The sequence below is a fragment of the Platalea leucorodia genome (genome assembly GCF_965183815.1).
Source record: "Platalea leucorodia genome assembly, chromosome: 1".
Taxonomy (NCBI): domain Eukaryota; kingdom Metazoa; phylum Chordata; class Aves; order Pelecaniformes; family Threskiornithidae; genus Platalea; species Platalea leucorodia.
This window is the reverse complement of record NC_138823.1, coordinates 44,691,310-44,706,344: the sequence shown is the minus strand read 5'-3', so window position 1 is coordinate 44,706,344 and position 15,035 is coordinate 44,691,310. Positions and strand designations below refer to the sequence as shown.

The window sequence follows — 15,035 nt, the reverse complement described above, 5'->3', positions numbered from 1 at the left end:
AAGTATGTTAATAACCAGACATTGAAATCAATCTGCAAAATGCGTAGACTCTGAAAACATATGATAAAGCATTAAACTATTTTTACTACTGTGACAAGGAAATAACGCTCACTTTTGTCCTACACTAATATACTGCTGTCCTAATTCTAATCTACTGCTGACCATATTTTCAGCAGAAGGACCCCTCAGGATGGGGGAAAAAAAAACAGGGAGGGGAGACAGGGGGAGATCAGTTAAAAAAAAAAAAAAAAAAATCTGTTCTGGCAGATTGGTTTAGAAGTTTCTTACTCTTTTCACCAACAAAAAAAACCCAGGCCTATCTTTTCAAAACACAGCTACAGCAACTGAAAAAGAAGTGCTTACTGTGGTTATTTTAAGACACAGACTGCAAAGCTACAAATAATTTAATCTAGGAAGTTCTGGCTCCTTTGCCTATTCGCATTAAAAAGACAATACTCGGAGCTTCTCCTATGTCAAACATAAGAATTTCATAAATCAGTAATCTTATTCCAAGCACTCCTAGAACCTGTTTAAACACCACCGCATTCACTGAAAGAAACCTTGAAGAAGCTTTCAGATCATTTAGTCAATTTTTCAAGTTTTCAACTGACATAAAACTTATCTTCTTTGAAAACCACAGATGAAGGACGACACTCACATGGCTTTTTGTGATATAACACAACACAAAAACATGCAACAGAATAATGAAATACTTTCCGATTTCTGTGCCTCATTAGCTTTTCTCCTTTGACTTGACTGCAAAAGTGCTTTAGAAGTAGTATCAATCAGATTTAAAGGTACTTATATATTGCAGGAAGAAGTTTTCCCATTTGTTTCTCAAGAAATACTTCCCATGTTGTATCTTGTCAGTGATGTCCATTTAAGATTAAATCACTAGCTAAGAAACTTAAAACCTGCATCGGTTAATATAGGAAAACAATTTTTAAAGAATGTTAATTCTTTTCCTATTAAGTATGCCAGAGCAGGGCAGCAAGATGCCAAGATCTTTCCACTTTTTTTTTTTTTGTATTTTTTCTCCATTGTTCATTCCATCTCGTTTAAGCATTTTTTCAAGGTCTCTGTACTAGTCTTTGGTTCATGTATAAGTGCATATTCATTGATTGTTAGCATTTTTTGTTGAAAAGTTACACACACTTTCCCTGCTATTAGTATTATTTGTGAGACCTTCTGTATGTACATTATAAACATTAGAATAAACAAACAAATAAAAATATTAAATCCTTGAAAATAAAATCTACAATGACAACTTTTAAGTCCCTTGCATCCAGTTACAGTAATAGTAATTTTAATCAGCATTAGAGTAACAGCCAGAAGTGATGCTGGTAGAATTTCTATTCTGTAATTTTGTCTTGAACATTTTTTCAGCTTCCAGGCAATGCTGTGGGACAGTGAGAAACCTCTGTTTCTACTTTGCTTGTATTTATCATCTCCATTTTTTAATAAACTTGTCTTGGTTCTTCTATTATATGGCCTTCGGTATCTTGTTTATAATTTCTGATATCCATCTCATCAGTTTCACTGAAGTAGGCAAAAACACATTACTCAATTATTTCTGAAGAAAAATCCAAACACTGGTTCTTAAAAATACGTTTGACTAACCTCACTCTCCCTTCAACACTGGTTCACAAAATTTAAACTTCATTATGTACTATTTTTAAACTTTGGAGGTAAAATGAAGAATTATATTGAGGGAATACTTATTATGAGTTCCACAGTGAGTTTTAAGAAAAGTGGACAGGAATAGCGAGGCGAGAAAAAATTCCTGTCACTTCAGTTTATTGTCAGGACCCTAATACATCCATGGATAGAAGTCTGGAAAAGAACTTATCTGTTTACAAAAACAGAAGAGTATTTGCTTTCTTTTTTTACTGAAGCACAAAAATGCTTTTATAGGCTGAAATTGTCATATTTTATACTGCGGGTGTTTGTGAAGCAACAGATTTTATAGGAACCATGCACTGAGCGCAAACGTTCTGAACTTGAAGCAATAGGAGATTTCCAAAGAAAGGCAGTGTCCACCATGGGATTTATTTATTTATTTATTTCTAAAAGATACTTTATGTGGTTCTGAGAGGGCAAGAATATGTATTTCTGCAACTATCAAATACTTGAAAAATGCAAGTTTAGTTTGTACCTAGGTAAGCGTAGATTCAGTTCTCATTTTTGAAGCCTTCTGGTTTATGAGATGTAGGATTAGAAATGGTATTTCTCCAATATCTCTAAACGAAAAAGGGCTATTCCAAAAGCCTATTTTCCTTTCCTTTTTGTTTAACATAACCTCTGACATCAAAGAATCCCACTGGAATTCTTGCAGTCCCTGTGTTGTTCTGGTTAGACTAAACCTCAACGAGAATTCATTCACCACTAAAAAAGTCTTAATTTCAAATAGTGTACATGATGGGTTAAGTAATCAGTAAGATTTAAACTGAGAAAGCCACCAGTGAGTTTTTGAGACAGTTTGCTTTTCCTGCTCTAGATTTTTACTGCAATCATTGACCAGCTGCACAGGCAGGAAGGAGTTTATTTTCTTTGTGCATATACAAGGAACTTTCCATTTCAAATCTGCTTTAATGAAAAGAAAGTGAGCCTTCAGAGTCCTAGCAGGAACACTGAATTTCAATGAAGACAAATAAATATTCTGTTGGAAGATTAAGCTTGCTATTTTTCAATGCCAACACAATCTACTACAGGACTTCAGGAAGAAGTTTCACCCGTAACAGTTATCTCAGAAGTAGTACTAGGGTTCTTGTCACTTACCATTGAAGTGGTTTCTTTTGATCCTGAGAAGGGTTGGTGATTTTCTTTCACAGCAGGGACTTCACCAGCTTACCCAGGTTTGGTTTTTGATAGGGTGCTAGAAGATGGGCAACCTAGCCTTGCCCTGTGGCTCTCTCTCCGAGCTGGATATTCTAGGTCTAGAAGTTGACTGGGAGCAGAAAAGACAACACATTCCCCTTCAATAAACAGGTGAAGCGGGGCCTGGTACTTGCACATATGTGTTTTAGATAGAGCCTTCTTAAGGAATGATTTTTCCCCTTAATTGGCATGCATTCCCTGAAGGTTTTAAGAATGAGAGAGCCTTACACATATTTCTGACTCAAAGAACTTTTAGTCTATACCTAAAATCTTTGCACCTCAACCATGACAACACTTTTAGATGCTTTCAGATGGCACTTCTTTGCTTCTACTAGCAAACATATGTTGTCAAGCAAAACCAAGGCACCATTTTACCTCTCAGAAGGAACAACTCCACCTCTACTTAGATGAAAACTATTTTTATAGATTGGTGGGATATGGATACAGATACAAGTCATTACTGGAATTATTTCTTTCTGAAACAGATACCTGAAAAGCTTTTCCTCTGATGAACAGTTCAAGAGGCCAAAATTGAAGAGAAGCCCATCTACCAGAGACAGACAACCCTCCCTTTAGGCAGAGTGTCTCAAATCCTTCTGGACATGCTATTTTTACATTGCTTCCAGTCTTTGGTCAAGCATCTACCCCAATCATAGAAGAGTAAGGTTTTAATTATATTTCAACAACATCCTTATCAGGAATCAAGAAAAAAAGTTATATTATACCACACAACACTGGATCATTCCCCCATAAAAATGACATCAAAGAAATATCCCATCTTGCTTTACCAGGCAAAACCCCACCTAAATCATCATGACCCATCTCCATGCAAAAGTCCGATGCAAAGACTATGGCCAATTGCTCCAAGCGAAGAACACCACAAAGTTACGAAGTGTTTATTTAGGATCCAGGCTGAAGCTCTCCAAGTACCTACCCGTAAGGTTAAACCCCTGCTTTTTGTTTCAGAAGGAGAGTGCTTAAAATATTTAGACCGAAGAACATTATACACTACAGAAAAAAACACAAGGAAGTGGCAATGCAAAGTTTCACAGAATTCCCCATCCGCATAACTCCGTTACTGCCAGGAAAACGGATCGTGGTCTCTGTGCTCCTTCTGGTCCCTGCATGCCTTGTTAGAGGCTGCTGGCAAGTGTAAGGTATTGTTCCCCGGTAACATGCACACATCCACTCAATTAGGTTCATTCATACCAGTCTGCCACATAAAATCTATTTTCCAACAGTAAGGATGCCTGCTAGGTAGACCCCAGTGTTCAACAGTACAGACACCGCACACCTGTTTCTTCAGTGGTCTTTCATCTGAATACTAAGCTGACCAAATCAGTAGTTAAGTTCAGATGCCACAGTCCGCACAATTTTGGGTAAATACATTTCACTGATAAATGAAGATGCAGGAAAAAATTACTGAAACAAGAATCAAAACCAGACTTACTGTCCCAGAGCAATTACTTTGAGAGGCAGATCAAAATTCAAGACAAGCTGTATAAATTCACTTATATTAGAAAAAAGAATATCGAAGGATCCCATCACAGAAAACCGCACGCACCATCTTCATTAACTACATTAAAATACAGAGTATTTACAAAGAAAGCAGATAACCAGAATGAGCTATGCAGACAAGTTACAAACCCCCCCATAAAACACAAAATCTAACCAGCCAATCGGTATCATGTCAGCTGCAGTGCAGCTATTACTAAGTATATTTGTATCAAAAAGGACTTTCACAGAAGTGTTATTTTTGTTAGGTTGGTGAGGAGGGCTTTTCTGTAGTCACTGCTTAGCATTTTACTGTTGTGAGGAAAAGCTGGATTGTTAAACAGCATATGCCAAGATATAGTATACAAGTTAGTGATAAAGTTTAGATCATAATTCACCAACTTACTTTTTCCCCCTCATTGGAATAACACTGTATAACTAAAGATCAATTTAACTATCATTGTAAATAGCACACAGCAGTTATAACACTGTTCCCAGAGTTGATCTTTGCTGAATTACAGGAAAATACACCTCCTCTTCTTTAAGAATATTTAGGTCACTTACTACATATGATTACTTATCTCCTTCAAACACAATATACATACAACGCTCACATTCACTTATGCCAAGTTTAGCAACTTTTTTTTCCCCAGTTCTTGCATGTTTTAAAGTGTAAAGCCCAGTGTTCTGATATTCATTTACATAAATATCCTAATCAGATTTTGTTTAAATGATAAAAACACTTCCTTGCTACCCTTTCACTCAATTTCTCTTAATTTCTGTACATAAACATATCACCAGATTGGAAAGATATTTCAATCAAAACCAGCTTTTTGTATGTCTGAGTACACACACCTACAGGAATGAAGGAATACAGGTATGCGCAGGAATTGATTAGCTGGCAGGTACATCTAACTTAATAGAACCACTAATGCAATATTAGTAATGATCACAAGTGACCACATTTCACACACATTTTTTGAGACAGATTATATAAAGTGCACCATAAAGTTCTAGATGGAATCTATTTTTATTTGTCCTGGCTTCTGTATCTATTAACCTCAGCTAACATTAAGTTCTTGTATTAAAATTAAGACAGCAGTAATGAAACATACATATTTCTTCTTACATAATTCTATTTATTCTAATGGGGGAACATAGTACTAAAAAAATCATCTAGTCAATATAAGTACAGAATTGAATTCAGATACAGGTAACACTAGGATGATACCTTAAACTTAACTTTATACTCCAAGAGCCTTCTGTTACTTAGGAGCAGAAGGAGGAAGGCCTGTGACCAGACCAGAGCTCCAGAAGTTTGGGGTATGGAAAAAAGTGGATTGAGCTCCAGCCATCATAACCAAGAGCACGGCAGTTCATAAGGCACATTACAACAAAGGTAAAGAATAGAAAGAATTTTCTCTGCTGCCCGCTGGGGAAGAGAAGAGGCATACGACGTGCAATTCTTAGGCTACTCTTACAATTCAAAAGCTTTTCTGCATTTCCAGAAGCTACCTTGTAACCACTGTTGGAGAACTCATTGCCTGTAAGGAAAAAAGCCTGTACAGAGACTAGCCCTAGCTAGAACCTTGTTTTCACTTTCATGAGGCAGGCAGGTCCAAGATCCAGATTCTTATGGGCCAACTTAAAACTAGTAATAAAAAACTTGAGTAGGTAGAACCAATAAGGTTCAAAGCCCTGTAACCCAGAAGTATACCAGTAAAAATGAGTGCTGTATGAGCACGGATGAATACTCTTAAGTCCATCTCTTCAGGTAACAAACATGAGGACAATCAGATAAATTTAGTCATGTACAGATCAACAGTGGTACATTTGAAAAAAGTTAATGCTGTACAGAAAGATGATGTCCAGTTATATAACAAAAACTGACTAAATGGATACAAATTACTCTATACATGCAGACAAGACACATGGATATCATGTCATTCTCTAAGTACATATGTATATATGCACATACACGCACATACATACATGTGCGTGTGTACGTATACACACCGCCAAAATGCAGGGAAATCAACTTTGGTAAGTATCGCCACAGTTTTAAAGCGTGCTTTCTTAAGCCTTAACTTACCTCATGAACTAGTGTCACAAACTGGCAGTTTTATGTTTTGGTTGTGTGATGCCATTCTTCTCCCCTCCCTAAACTTGTAAGCAAAGACACGCTCAATTTAAAAACAAAATGCTGCAAAGTGAACTAGACAAATGAGATACTTACTTATCAAAGCTATCACTATATTTTATGAAGCTTTCCAATTTTTCCTTGGCATATTCTACCACATCTGAATGAAGCTCTATTCCATGATTTATCCCAAAAGGTCCTGTAAATAAAAAGAGCAGGGTGGTTTTTTTTTTTCTGTACGCACAGCACAACCATGTGGAACAGCATTATACCTTTCATCTGTGAAAGCACTAACATCATATAAAACACAGAAGTCTCCCTCCCAACACTGCTAGACAAAGTTATTTTTTTGCATCTGCATTACCAATGCTTAAGGTAAAAGGCCAAAGGATCAATGGAAGAACAGAGACAGATCTGTGGCAAAACAATTTTATAGAACGAATTTTCTTCACAGGCATGCAGAAAAAAATTAATCTGACTACACTTAAGTCAGTCTGAGCAACTCCTTTTTCAACACAGTATCTAGTTGGAATACAATAATTTCAAATTACGATTTAGTCTGTATTTTGTTACTTAAATTTTGAAAAGTTTTCTTATAGCAAAATTGTCGGCTTTTGACAATTCAGAAATTGGGTATTATATCCCTTAGCCACATCTGCTCTTCTATTTTGCAGGTTCCAAAATCAGAAGTCTGCTCCTGATTTACTTATGTAATAATTAATTTCCATCCAGAACATTGAAACTGACCACATGTTATGTTCACTCATCACAACCCCATCACAGTTGCAACACTGCTTTCCTGTAATCAAATCCAAGTATATTTCCAAGTCAATTTGTGTGCCAAAAGTTAATGCTATTTTTCAGGAACAAGAAGAAATCATGAGACAGTATTATGAGGATTATCCACATCAGGAAGGAATCTGAATCAGATAGTCACATTTGCTATGGGGATTCTATATTTAACATGCACTCATAGCCCAGGGACTTTAGTCATTGGAGCATAGAATTGGAAAAGGGAGAGGGAAGGGGAAGAAGGGAAAGTAAACATCAATAAGATTAGACAAAACTTATATTTATATCCTCTACTGCATTCTAAATCTTTCCTAAATATTTAGCTCAAAGATGTTACTCCAATGAAACAGAATTCAATTTGTCTTTTCTAGGACATCAATTAACAAAACAGACCTACGGAAAAAGGTTTCGTTTTACTGCAAGAAAAAAAAATAGTATATGCCACTAAGCTGATTAATAATTGCAATTCTTAACATAGTTTAGAACATTTTCTACTAGGTGAAATAAAGCCAATTCAATAGTTTACCATAGGTAGTGCTTGTAAGACCTCTCTGATGGCAGGCAAGAGGCAGGTAAATCATCCAAGGGATGTTCTTACAACTTGTGAAAATACGTACCTCCTGTTGACAACTCATACCTACTGTAAATTTAGTTTATTACCTATCACATTAAGAAAAGCATTAGCATAGGCAATCCCTTCCTAGTTGTTTAATTATTTAATGTTCCCTTGCGCAGTAATATGCTATGATGTTTCTAAGCAGTGTAGTTACAGTTCTACAGCATGCAGCAGCATCCAAGGTATGTTTTAATTAAAAATTAATTGCCATTCCTTTAACCTCATAATTTAAAGTAAATTAAAAATGCATTGACATCATCTGTCCCAAAATTCACATACACATTTCTTTCAACACTCAATTTTGAAAAACAAAGAACTAAAAAAACCTGCGTCAATTGTTCCAACAGCTTGAAATTAAATCTACGAATGCAAGACACCACATCATGATACACCACAGTATTCATAATTTGAACAGAAATACGAGAAACATTCTATTCTTTCGTCAGGAAAGTCACAGCTGTACATTTAAGCAAAGAGTTAGCCATTCTAAAAATGTGAAACCAATCTCTCTCTTACTCTCCAAAGTCAACAGGCCTCTTTCAGTATTATGAGCTAGCAACTCCACCACCTAGTCTGAACTACATTTACCTTTTAATGGTACCAACAACAGTTAATTTAATCTCTATGGAGTGGGGTTTTTTTTAGTGTGTGGTTTTTTTTCTTTTTTTTTGTATGTTGCTATACTTACAAGTGTTTACCAGTTTCAAATTACTTGCTAATTTAATCTAGTCATTTTTACACTGCCAATGCAGCAGAAATACTACTCACTGCATTGTCAAATTGAAAGATATTCAGCTACTGTCAAAAAACACTGGTTCTCTGTTACTAATTGCAGTGCACACTGAAATTAGTTTTAAAAAAAAGTGAGCTTTTAAAAATATATATGGTTTATTTGTCAGAAAATTACTTCTGTTTATTTTTCTTTGTTAAAGCAGCTATTCCCTGGTTTAAAGCAAACACTAAAATAAAGAAGGATGATTAGATGTAACTAGCAATTTTATCAAAGGGAGCAGGGTAAGAAAATAAAGGCACACAAATTGTATTTATACCTTCCATGCCTCAGCTAGCACTCAAACCACACTACAACTCTAAGCAGACTTCAGAGACTGGGTACAGCACTACAGAAACACAGAAAGTCTGCTTCTGTCAGTAGCTGAGCAGTCACTGCTCCAGGCTCCTCAGCCCTGCTAGAGAAGTATCAGCACCTGAGCTGGCTCTGTGGGAACATCTGCACTGTAACCATGCTCCTCACAGGGGCTATCAGCCAATCTCACCCTCTGTAGAGGACAAGTCTTTTCCTCTTCAGTGTCTTCAACTTCACATATAATATTCTGAAGGATAGGAATTCTGCTTGATAAGGAGAGCGTTCTCTAAGGAGCATTCAACAGCCAACCAACAGCCACCAAAATAGATTAGATAAATACACAGATACAAGTGCAATATACATAAGCCACTATTTCTTTTTTAAACATTATAGTTAAGAAAGAGTAATGTAATAACAAAGCTTTCCACAAGGCAGAGAAATAAATAAATACCATTACTCACTACCCTGAGCAAACATTTTAGAGAAAAAATGCTGCAATATTTACTAATTGTTTTAATACTGAAATAGAATGCTGAACGTAAAATATTACAATCCAATTAAAAGTATCTACTCTCTTAAACAGAAACATTCTTGAAAAGGGCAAAGCAACACTCTATTAGAGTAGATATTTTTTCTATTTTTACCCGTGAATGAACATTAATTCCTGTTTCCACAGGAGAACAGTGGAATTTGTTGAATTTATTGGTATTAACTGGAACAAAAGACACTGCTGGAGATGCCAACAAATGACGTTTGTTATGTATTATTAGGGATAATTTCTGCTCTTTAATAAATAAGAAGAGATGACAGAAAGTAACTAAACTAATTGAAAATTAACAAACCAATTCTTCATACCTCTGTTGCGTATGTAAATAAATAAATGCAAAAATCTGTATATTACCTGTCAGCAAGGTTTCTGCAACCAAGGAAATATGAAAACTCCATGTAATACAGTCAATAAAATTATATCTATTAAAACTACATACTAAAACAATTGAAGTTATTTCACATAATGAAATTCATTTGCAAAAAAAAATTATTTGTTGGTACACATGCTCTGTATTCTAAATATTGGGAAGGAAGGGAGAATTAAAGCATTTTTCTCTCTAAGGTAGGTTTTAAAATTTAAATGTAGACAGCAGTATTTCATTCCATCTTTCTTCCATACAGGAAATGCATTTGAAAACAGACGAAAAAGCAGTGCTAACCTGTTACAATAATTTTAAAAACCTACAGACCTGCAGTACTTTAACAATCTCTTCAGTCTACATCCCAAAACTTTCTCACTACTAAAATGATGAAATAAATGTATTTTAAAATAATTGTTTGCACGCTGATAGAGATTTATTTTTCAATTAAGTTTCTTCAAGAGTCATTAGCCTTTACAATTTAAATTTTTCTTCCCATAAACTGAAGATCAAAACAGTAACCTAGAGTAAGGGCATAAACATGGTCCAAATGCAGACTAAAATTTTAGCCCTCAAAAATTGTTCCTCTATCCCTTTTCCTTTTGAGGAACAAAAGGACTGTTTCCTTTCAAATGAGAATTTTAGACTACAGAAAGGCAAGCAGGAACAATTGCCTCTTCCAAAACACTCCATGAAATGTCACTGAACAGCAATGTCAGTGAACAGCTTGTAGATAACATACAATATTTTAACAACACATCTCAAACACCCAGTCTTAAGTATAGTACTGTCATTTTTAAAGAAGTAAAGTTTTACAGGGCTTGCATAATCTTCTAAAAATATGCAGAAACACTACATTAAAATAAAAACGTTCAAGTTACCTAATATTAGTCCCACCATTGTACTCAAGTATCCGGTTCCACTACCCAGATTTAGAAAAGATAATCCAGGCTGAAGCTTCAGTGCTTCCATGACTTCAGAATAAATGCAAGGTGCTGACAAGTGTATATTTCCATGCTTCCATGCCAAGTCTTTATAAGCATTGTCCCTGTATCCTTCCAGATAATAATCACCACGATCAATTGCTCTGAAGGCTTGCTCCACACTCTCAGTGCGAATGTACTGAGCTTCTTTCAAGTTATCAATTAAGTCATCGTTGTCTTCTCCAGCACTCACAGCTCCTCCCATGCTGAATTTCTATGATAATTCAATTAGTTTGCAAAATACATTAGGAGGAGAATTTTCCCAAAAGTGTAAGTATGTAATAGTTTCTCAGTTCTTCTTTCAGAAGCACATCACAAACGAATCCTGGAAAATAGATATGTTTACATAACTTGAGTTTCAAAAGAGAAACACATCAACAACTATTAGAGGGTGATGAAATACTGTTAGTATTGGATCACTTTACAAAGCAGAACTATTAAGACACAGGACAGCTAGTATTTAATCAAAATTCTGCCCTTCAGATTTTAACTCAATCCAATGTTTTTCAGCTTAGCTTTAATACGTCAACACGGGCTGCCTACATTAGCAAGCAATACAGCTTAAGGGTTTACACAGACAGTGAAAACAGTGCTAAGAATCATATATCTTTGGGGGGACAGCAACTGCCTTTGGACTAGCTCTAGTCCCATTCTGAGAACTAAATGACCAAGAACAGTTGGAGCATGTACGAAGTTAGTTACATTTGAAAGGAACCGGATTTACATGCTCCGAAATCACCCCGCAGTGAGAGACAAAGCCAGGTGAGTGGTGATGTCCAGGAGATGCTTCTCAGATGTTCACTATTGAGTTGAACCAAAATACCAGTGCAGACACAACCACACATTGCTCTGTTCTGAATTCAGTACAGGAAACCCCTCTGAGCATCTGAGCTCCTCCTAATGCCTCCCATATTCACTAGAGTATGAATTCCTTAAGCACCTAGAAGTTTTCAACAGCTTGCTGGCTCTTAAGTGACTAGCAAGTTTCATGAATTCTACACAGCGTATTCACTTCAAGATAATTCTGTCAGATCTGTATTTTATCTGCAGTTATTACATTATTAATCGCTAAACTCATGAAATCCGTATGTTAACATTTTTAATGTTGCATGAATTACCAGTAAAATAGCAACAGAAGACTGGAAGAAAGGAAAACAAAAACGTTTAATCCACTACTTCAGATGACTAGAGTACCCATAATGAGCTAGTTATTAACATTAAGCTGACTTTGTAATTAGATAGCCAAAAGAAGAAAAAGACCATCATGTATCCTGGTGCACGTTCTAGGTAACCTAGTTAACAGAGGGGGAAGGAAAAAAAAAAAACAACACACTCACTCCTGACTTAATTGCATTGCTGAGTATCACCTTTTAAAAAATTCCACCTGCCTCTTCAAACAAGCATATTTCATTGGGTATTCTTTTCAAAATTATGAATGTAATCTTTTATCTGAGAATACTCCAACACAATCCAGCAAATTCCTGTTTTGTACATGCCTATTTGTGCAAATTCGTGAGTCAGGAATTCACAAACACAATCCAGATGCCCAAGGTCATTTAAGTTATCAGAATGAAGCTGGTTCCTAAGTTCACATTGTGGGATCACTGCAACACAATTTTTATGGTTAAACACTTCAAATGAAGAACCTTCTTAGAACACTAATGAATCCGTTTCCATATGTTTAACGGGTCTCTATCAAAACAATACTAGTAAACCTTTCCATAAAACCAAATGGAAATGTCCAGAAACTACAACTTTATGCTTTGCATTTTCCCCCCCCATTGCACCATTAAACAAAGACTTTTGGAGCTTGAACCATTTTCCTGAAGGATTAAACTGCAGACAGCAATGATTCTGAACTAAAGCACTGAAACATCCTTGCAAATGCAAAAAAACGTGCTCACGTGCTGGACTGTAGTCCAATGAGTAGATTCACTTTTCTGAACACCAAGCTCAGAATCAAGAGAGTACTAAAGCTATTAAGTATCAGTTCTGACCAGGAAGGGCATCTATAAAGATGCACATAATACTAAATAAGGGAAAACTACAATTAAACTTCGAAATTTGTTTTGGCCTGCTATTTTCTTCTTGCTTTAAAAGTTTCTACAGTATCCAACACCAAAATTGTACAATTCTTATCCCTCCCCTGTCTAGATGGCCATTGCAAAACAGTCTTCCAACAAAGGAAACCTCATTTCTATTTGCAATTCTGACTGACAGAAGTGTTTCCTTATCTTTGCCTTGCATTAATTTACATAAAACACCAGATCACTAATAAAGATGAATAACCATATAGCACCAGTGCAAATATATACAGCTAGGTTCAAGATTTCAAGCACACAAGCTCAAATTACCAGATAATACAGTAACAATGCTTCTCCTTAACTACAAATATACTTAAAAAAAGGAGGAGGGGGGATAGAATGCTCAGGGCTGCTAGAGCCCTGGTAAAATCATGGGTGAAATGATGATTGTTCACCACTCAGCTGTGTACTTCTGTCTGAAGCAAAACCAATTCTCACCGACATCCTGGGGTAGAAAGAGGTAAAAAGTCACCAGGCACAATTATCAGCAGGAAAACCTTTGGCAGAAGTAGAAAAATTGCACTTCAACATCCTAGTGTTCCAGAGCTAAGTAAATAGAGCTGTGTGTGCTAAATAGCACAGGAACATCCCTTTCTATTTGTGAAAAAACTAAGGGACAATTTAGACAGGAAATGTGGCACTTGAGGGAGGATTTTTTATTTAAGTAAAAAATAGTTTGTAAAAATATTCCAGCCCTGCTTGCTCATCTGCACTTGCATCACACCTAGAAGTTCAATGAACTACTGAATCAAATGACAGTTAACTAAGTTCAATAATCTACAGTGACTAAACCAATAGTTTTTGCCATCCCTTCATCCTAAAACGTTCATTATTGTCTTGAGATATGTTTGGAAATAATTTTAACTACAAAGTAAACATAAGAACTGGGTTTCTTGAAGACTAATGCAGCTGCTACATTCACGAAACAGAACTAGCACTTCCAGCCCTACTTGCAGAGTGCATTCACCACCTCGCACCAGCAGATGGCGAACTTCAACTATCTACACTCAACTGGCGAGCAGGCAAATAAACAAACTGCTCAGATGGAAAAAAGGCTATTCTTCCAACCTAAAGCTTTATCGTTTCCCTTAAGAAGTCTTTACTAGTTTCACATAAAATTTCTTTCCCGTAAATAACATTTGCTAATTTCAATATAATCATTATGCTAAAACAGAATTAATTTCTTCAGGCATTTGTAATTTCATATTCTTGGTATTATCTAACAGCTAAAGTTACTGTAGTATCACAAGATTTTTCTACTGATAACACCCACTAAGTGTTTCACCTTCATTATCACGCAGAATCTCAAAGGCAAGAACAGAAAAGGTCTGGTACACACCATGACATTGTGGGAAGCAGGGGAGAAAATGGGAGAGTCTGGAGAGAGCAGGGGAGAGAATGGGATGCTTACACAGCAGAACAGAGAGGCTGGCTGGAAGTGTGGTTGAAGGTTGTGTCTTATTCTAGATACATTGCCCCGGATGAAGAAAGTGACATTAGGTAGAGACAGTGATATTGTTTGCTTTTTAGATATCTTGCTTTTTGTTTGCTTTCATTAATCAACTATGGTGCTCTACTCCAGCCTCTACAGCTATAGGTAAGCAAAAATGCTACTCAAGTGGAAAGTATTTTTGTTAAAAAACAAAAAACATCCTAGGAAGTTAAAGAAGTAATCTTTTCATGAAGAGTGAACTCTTGCACTGCTGAAAAATATTTTCCCTCCAATTTCCCTCCAATGCTTTTATGTTTGCAAGCTTTTATCTTATGAAAGTAAAATGACTTGCTTCTAACTGAGGCAATAGATGTGTGAAGTCAGATACATAACACACAAAAGAAAACACCTCACAAGCTCTTTCAGCACATCTGGAGAAAAAGGGCGATAGTCAAAGCTTCCTTGTGGCAGCTGACCCAGGATCAAGATAGAGACAGTAGAGCATATTATGATGAAACTTTCTACATAGCTGCAAAGCTCACAGAAAGCATTCCATGAAGCACACCAATACCTAAACTGAAACACACACAGTTCACAAAGAGCACAAGCAGCATTCTGATGCCCA

At 36.1% G+C, this 15,035-nt stretch overlaps 1 protein-coding gene across 5 annotated transcripts in view; it reads right to left on the bottom strand.

The window, feature by feature from the left end:
- Positions 1–15,035, bottom strand: part of PCMTD1 (protein-L-isoaspartate (D-aspartate) O-methyltransferase domain containing 1) — a 44,506-nt gene that overhangs the window by 13,046 nt on the left and 16,425 nt on the right. For 3 of the 5 annotated variants that reach the window (XM_082313649.1, XM_082313651.1, XM_082313650.1), the window contains exons 2-3: positions 10,793–11,219; positions 6,608–6,710 (exon numbers count right to left, since the gene is read on the bottom strand). The exons of 1 other annotated variant lie outside the window; for it this stretch is intronic. In XM_082313649.1, coding sequence (XP_082169775.1) covers positions 6,608–6,710; positions 10,793–11,099 — 410 coding nt within the window. In that variant the 5' untranslated portion in view covers positions 11,100–11,219. The remainder of the gene's footprint in view (positions 1–6,607; positions 6,711–10,792; positions 11,220–15,035) is intronic. One more of the 5 variants, XM_082313653.1, reaches the window with a different exon arrangement.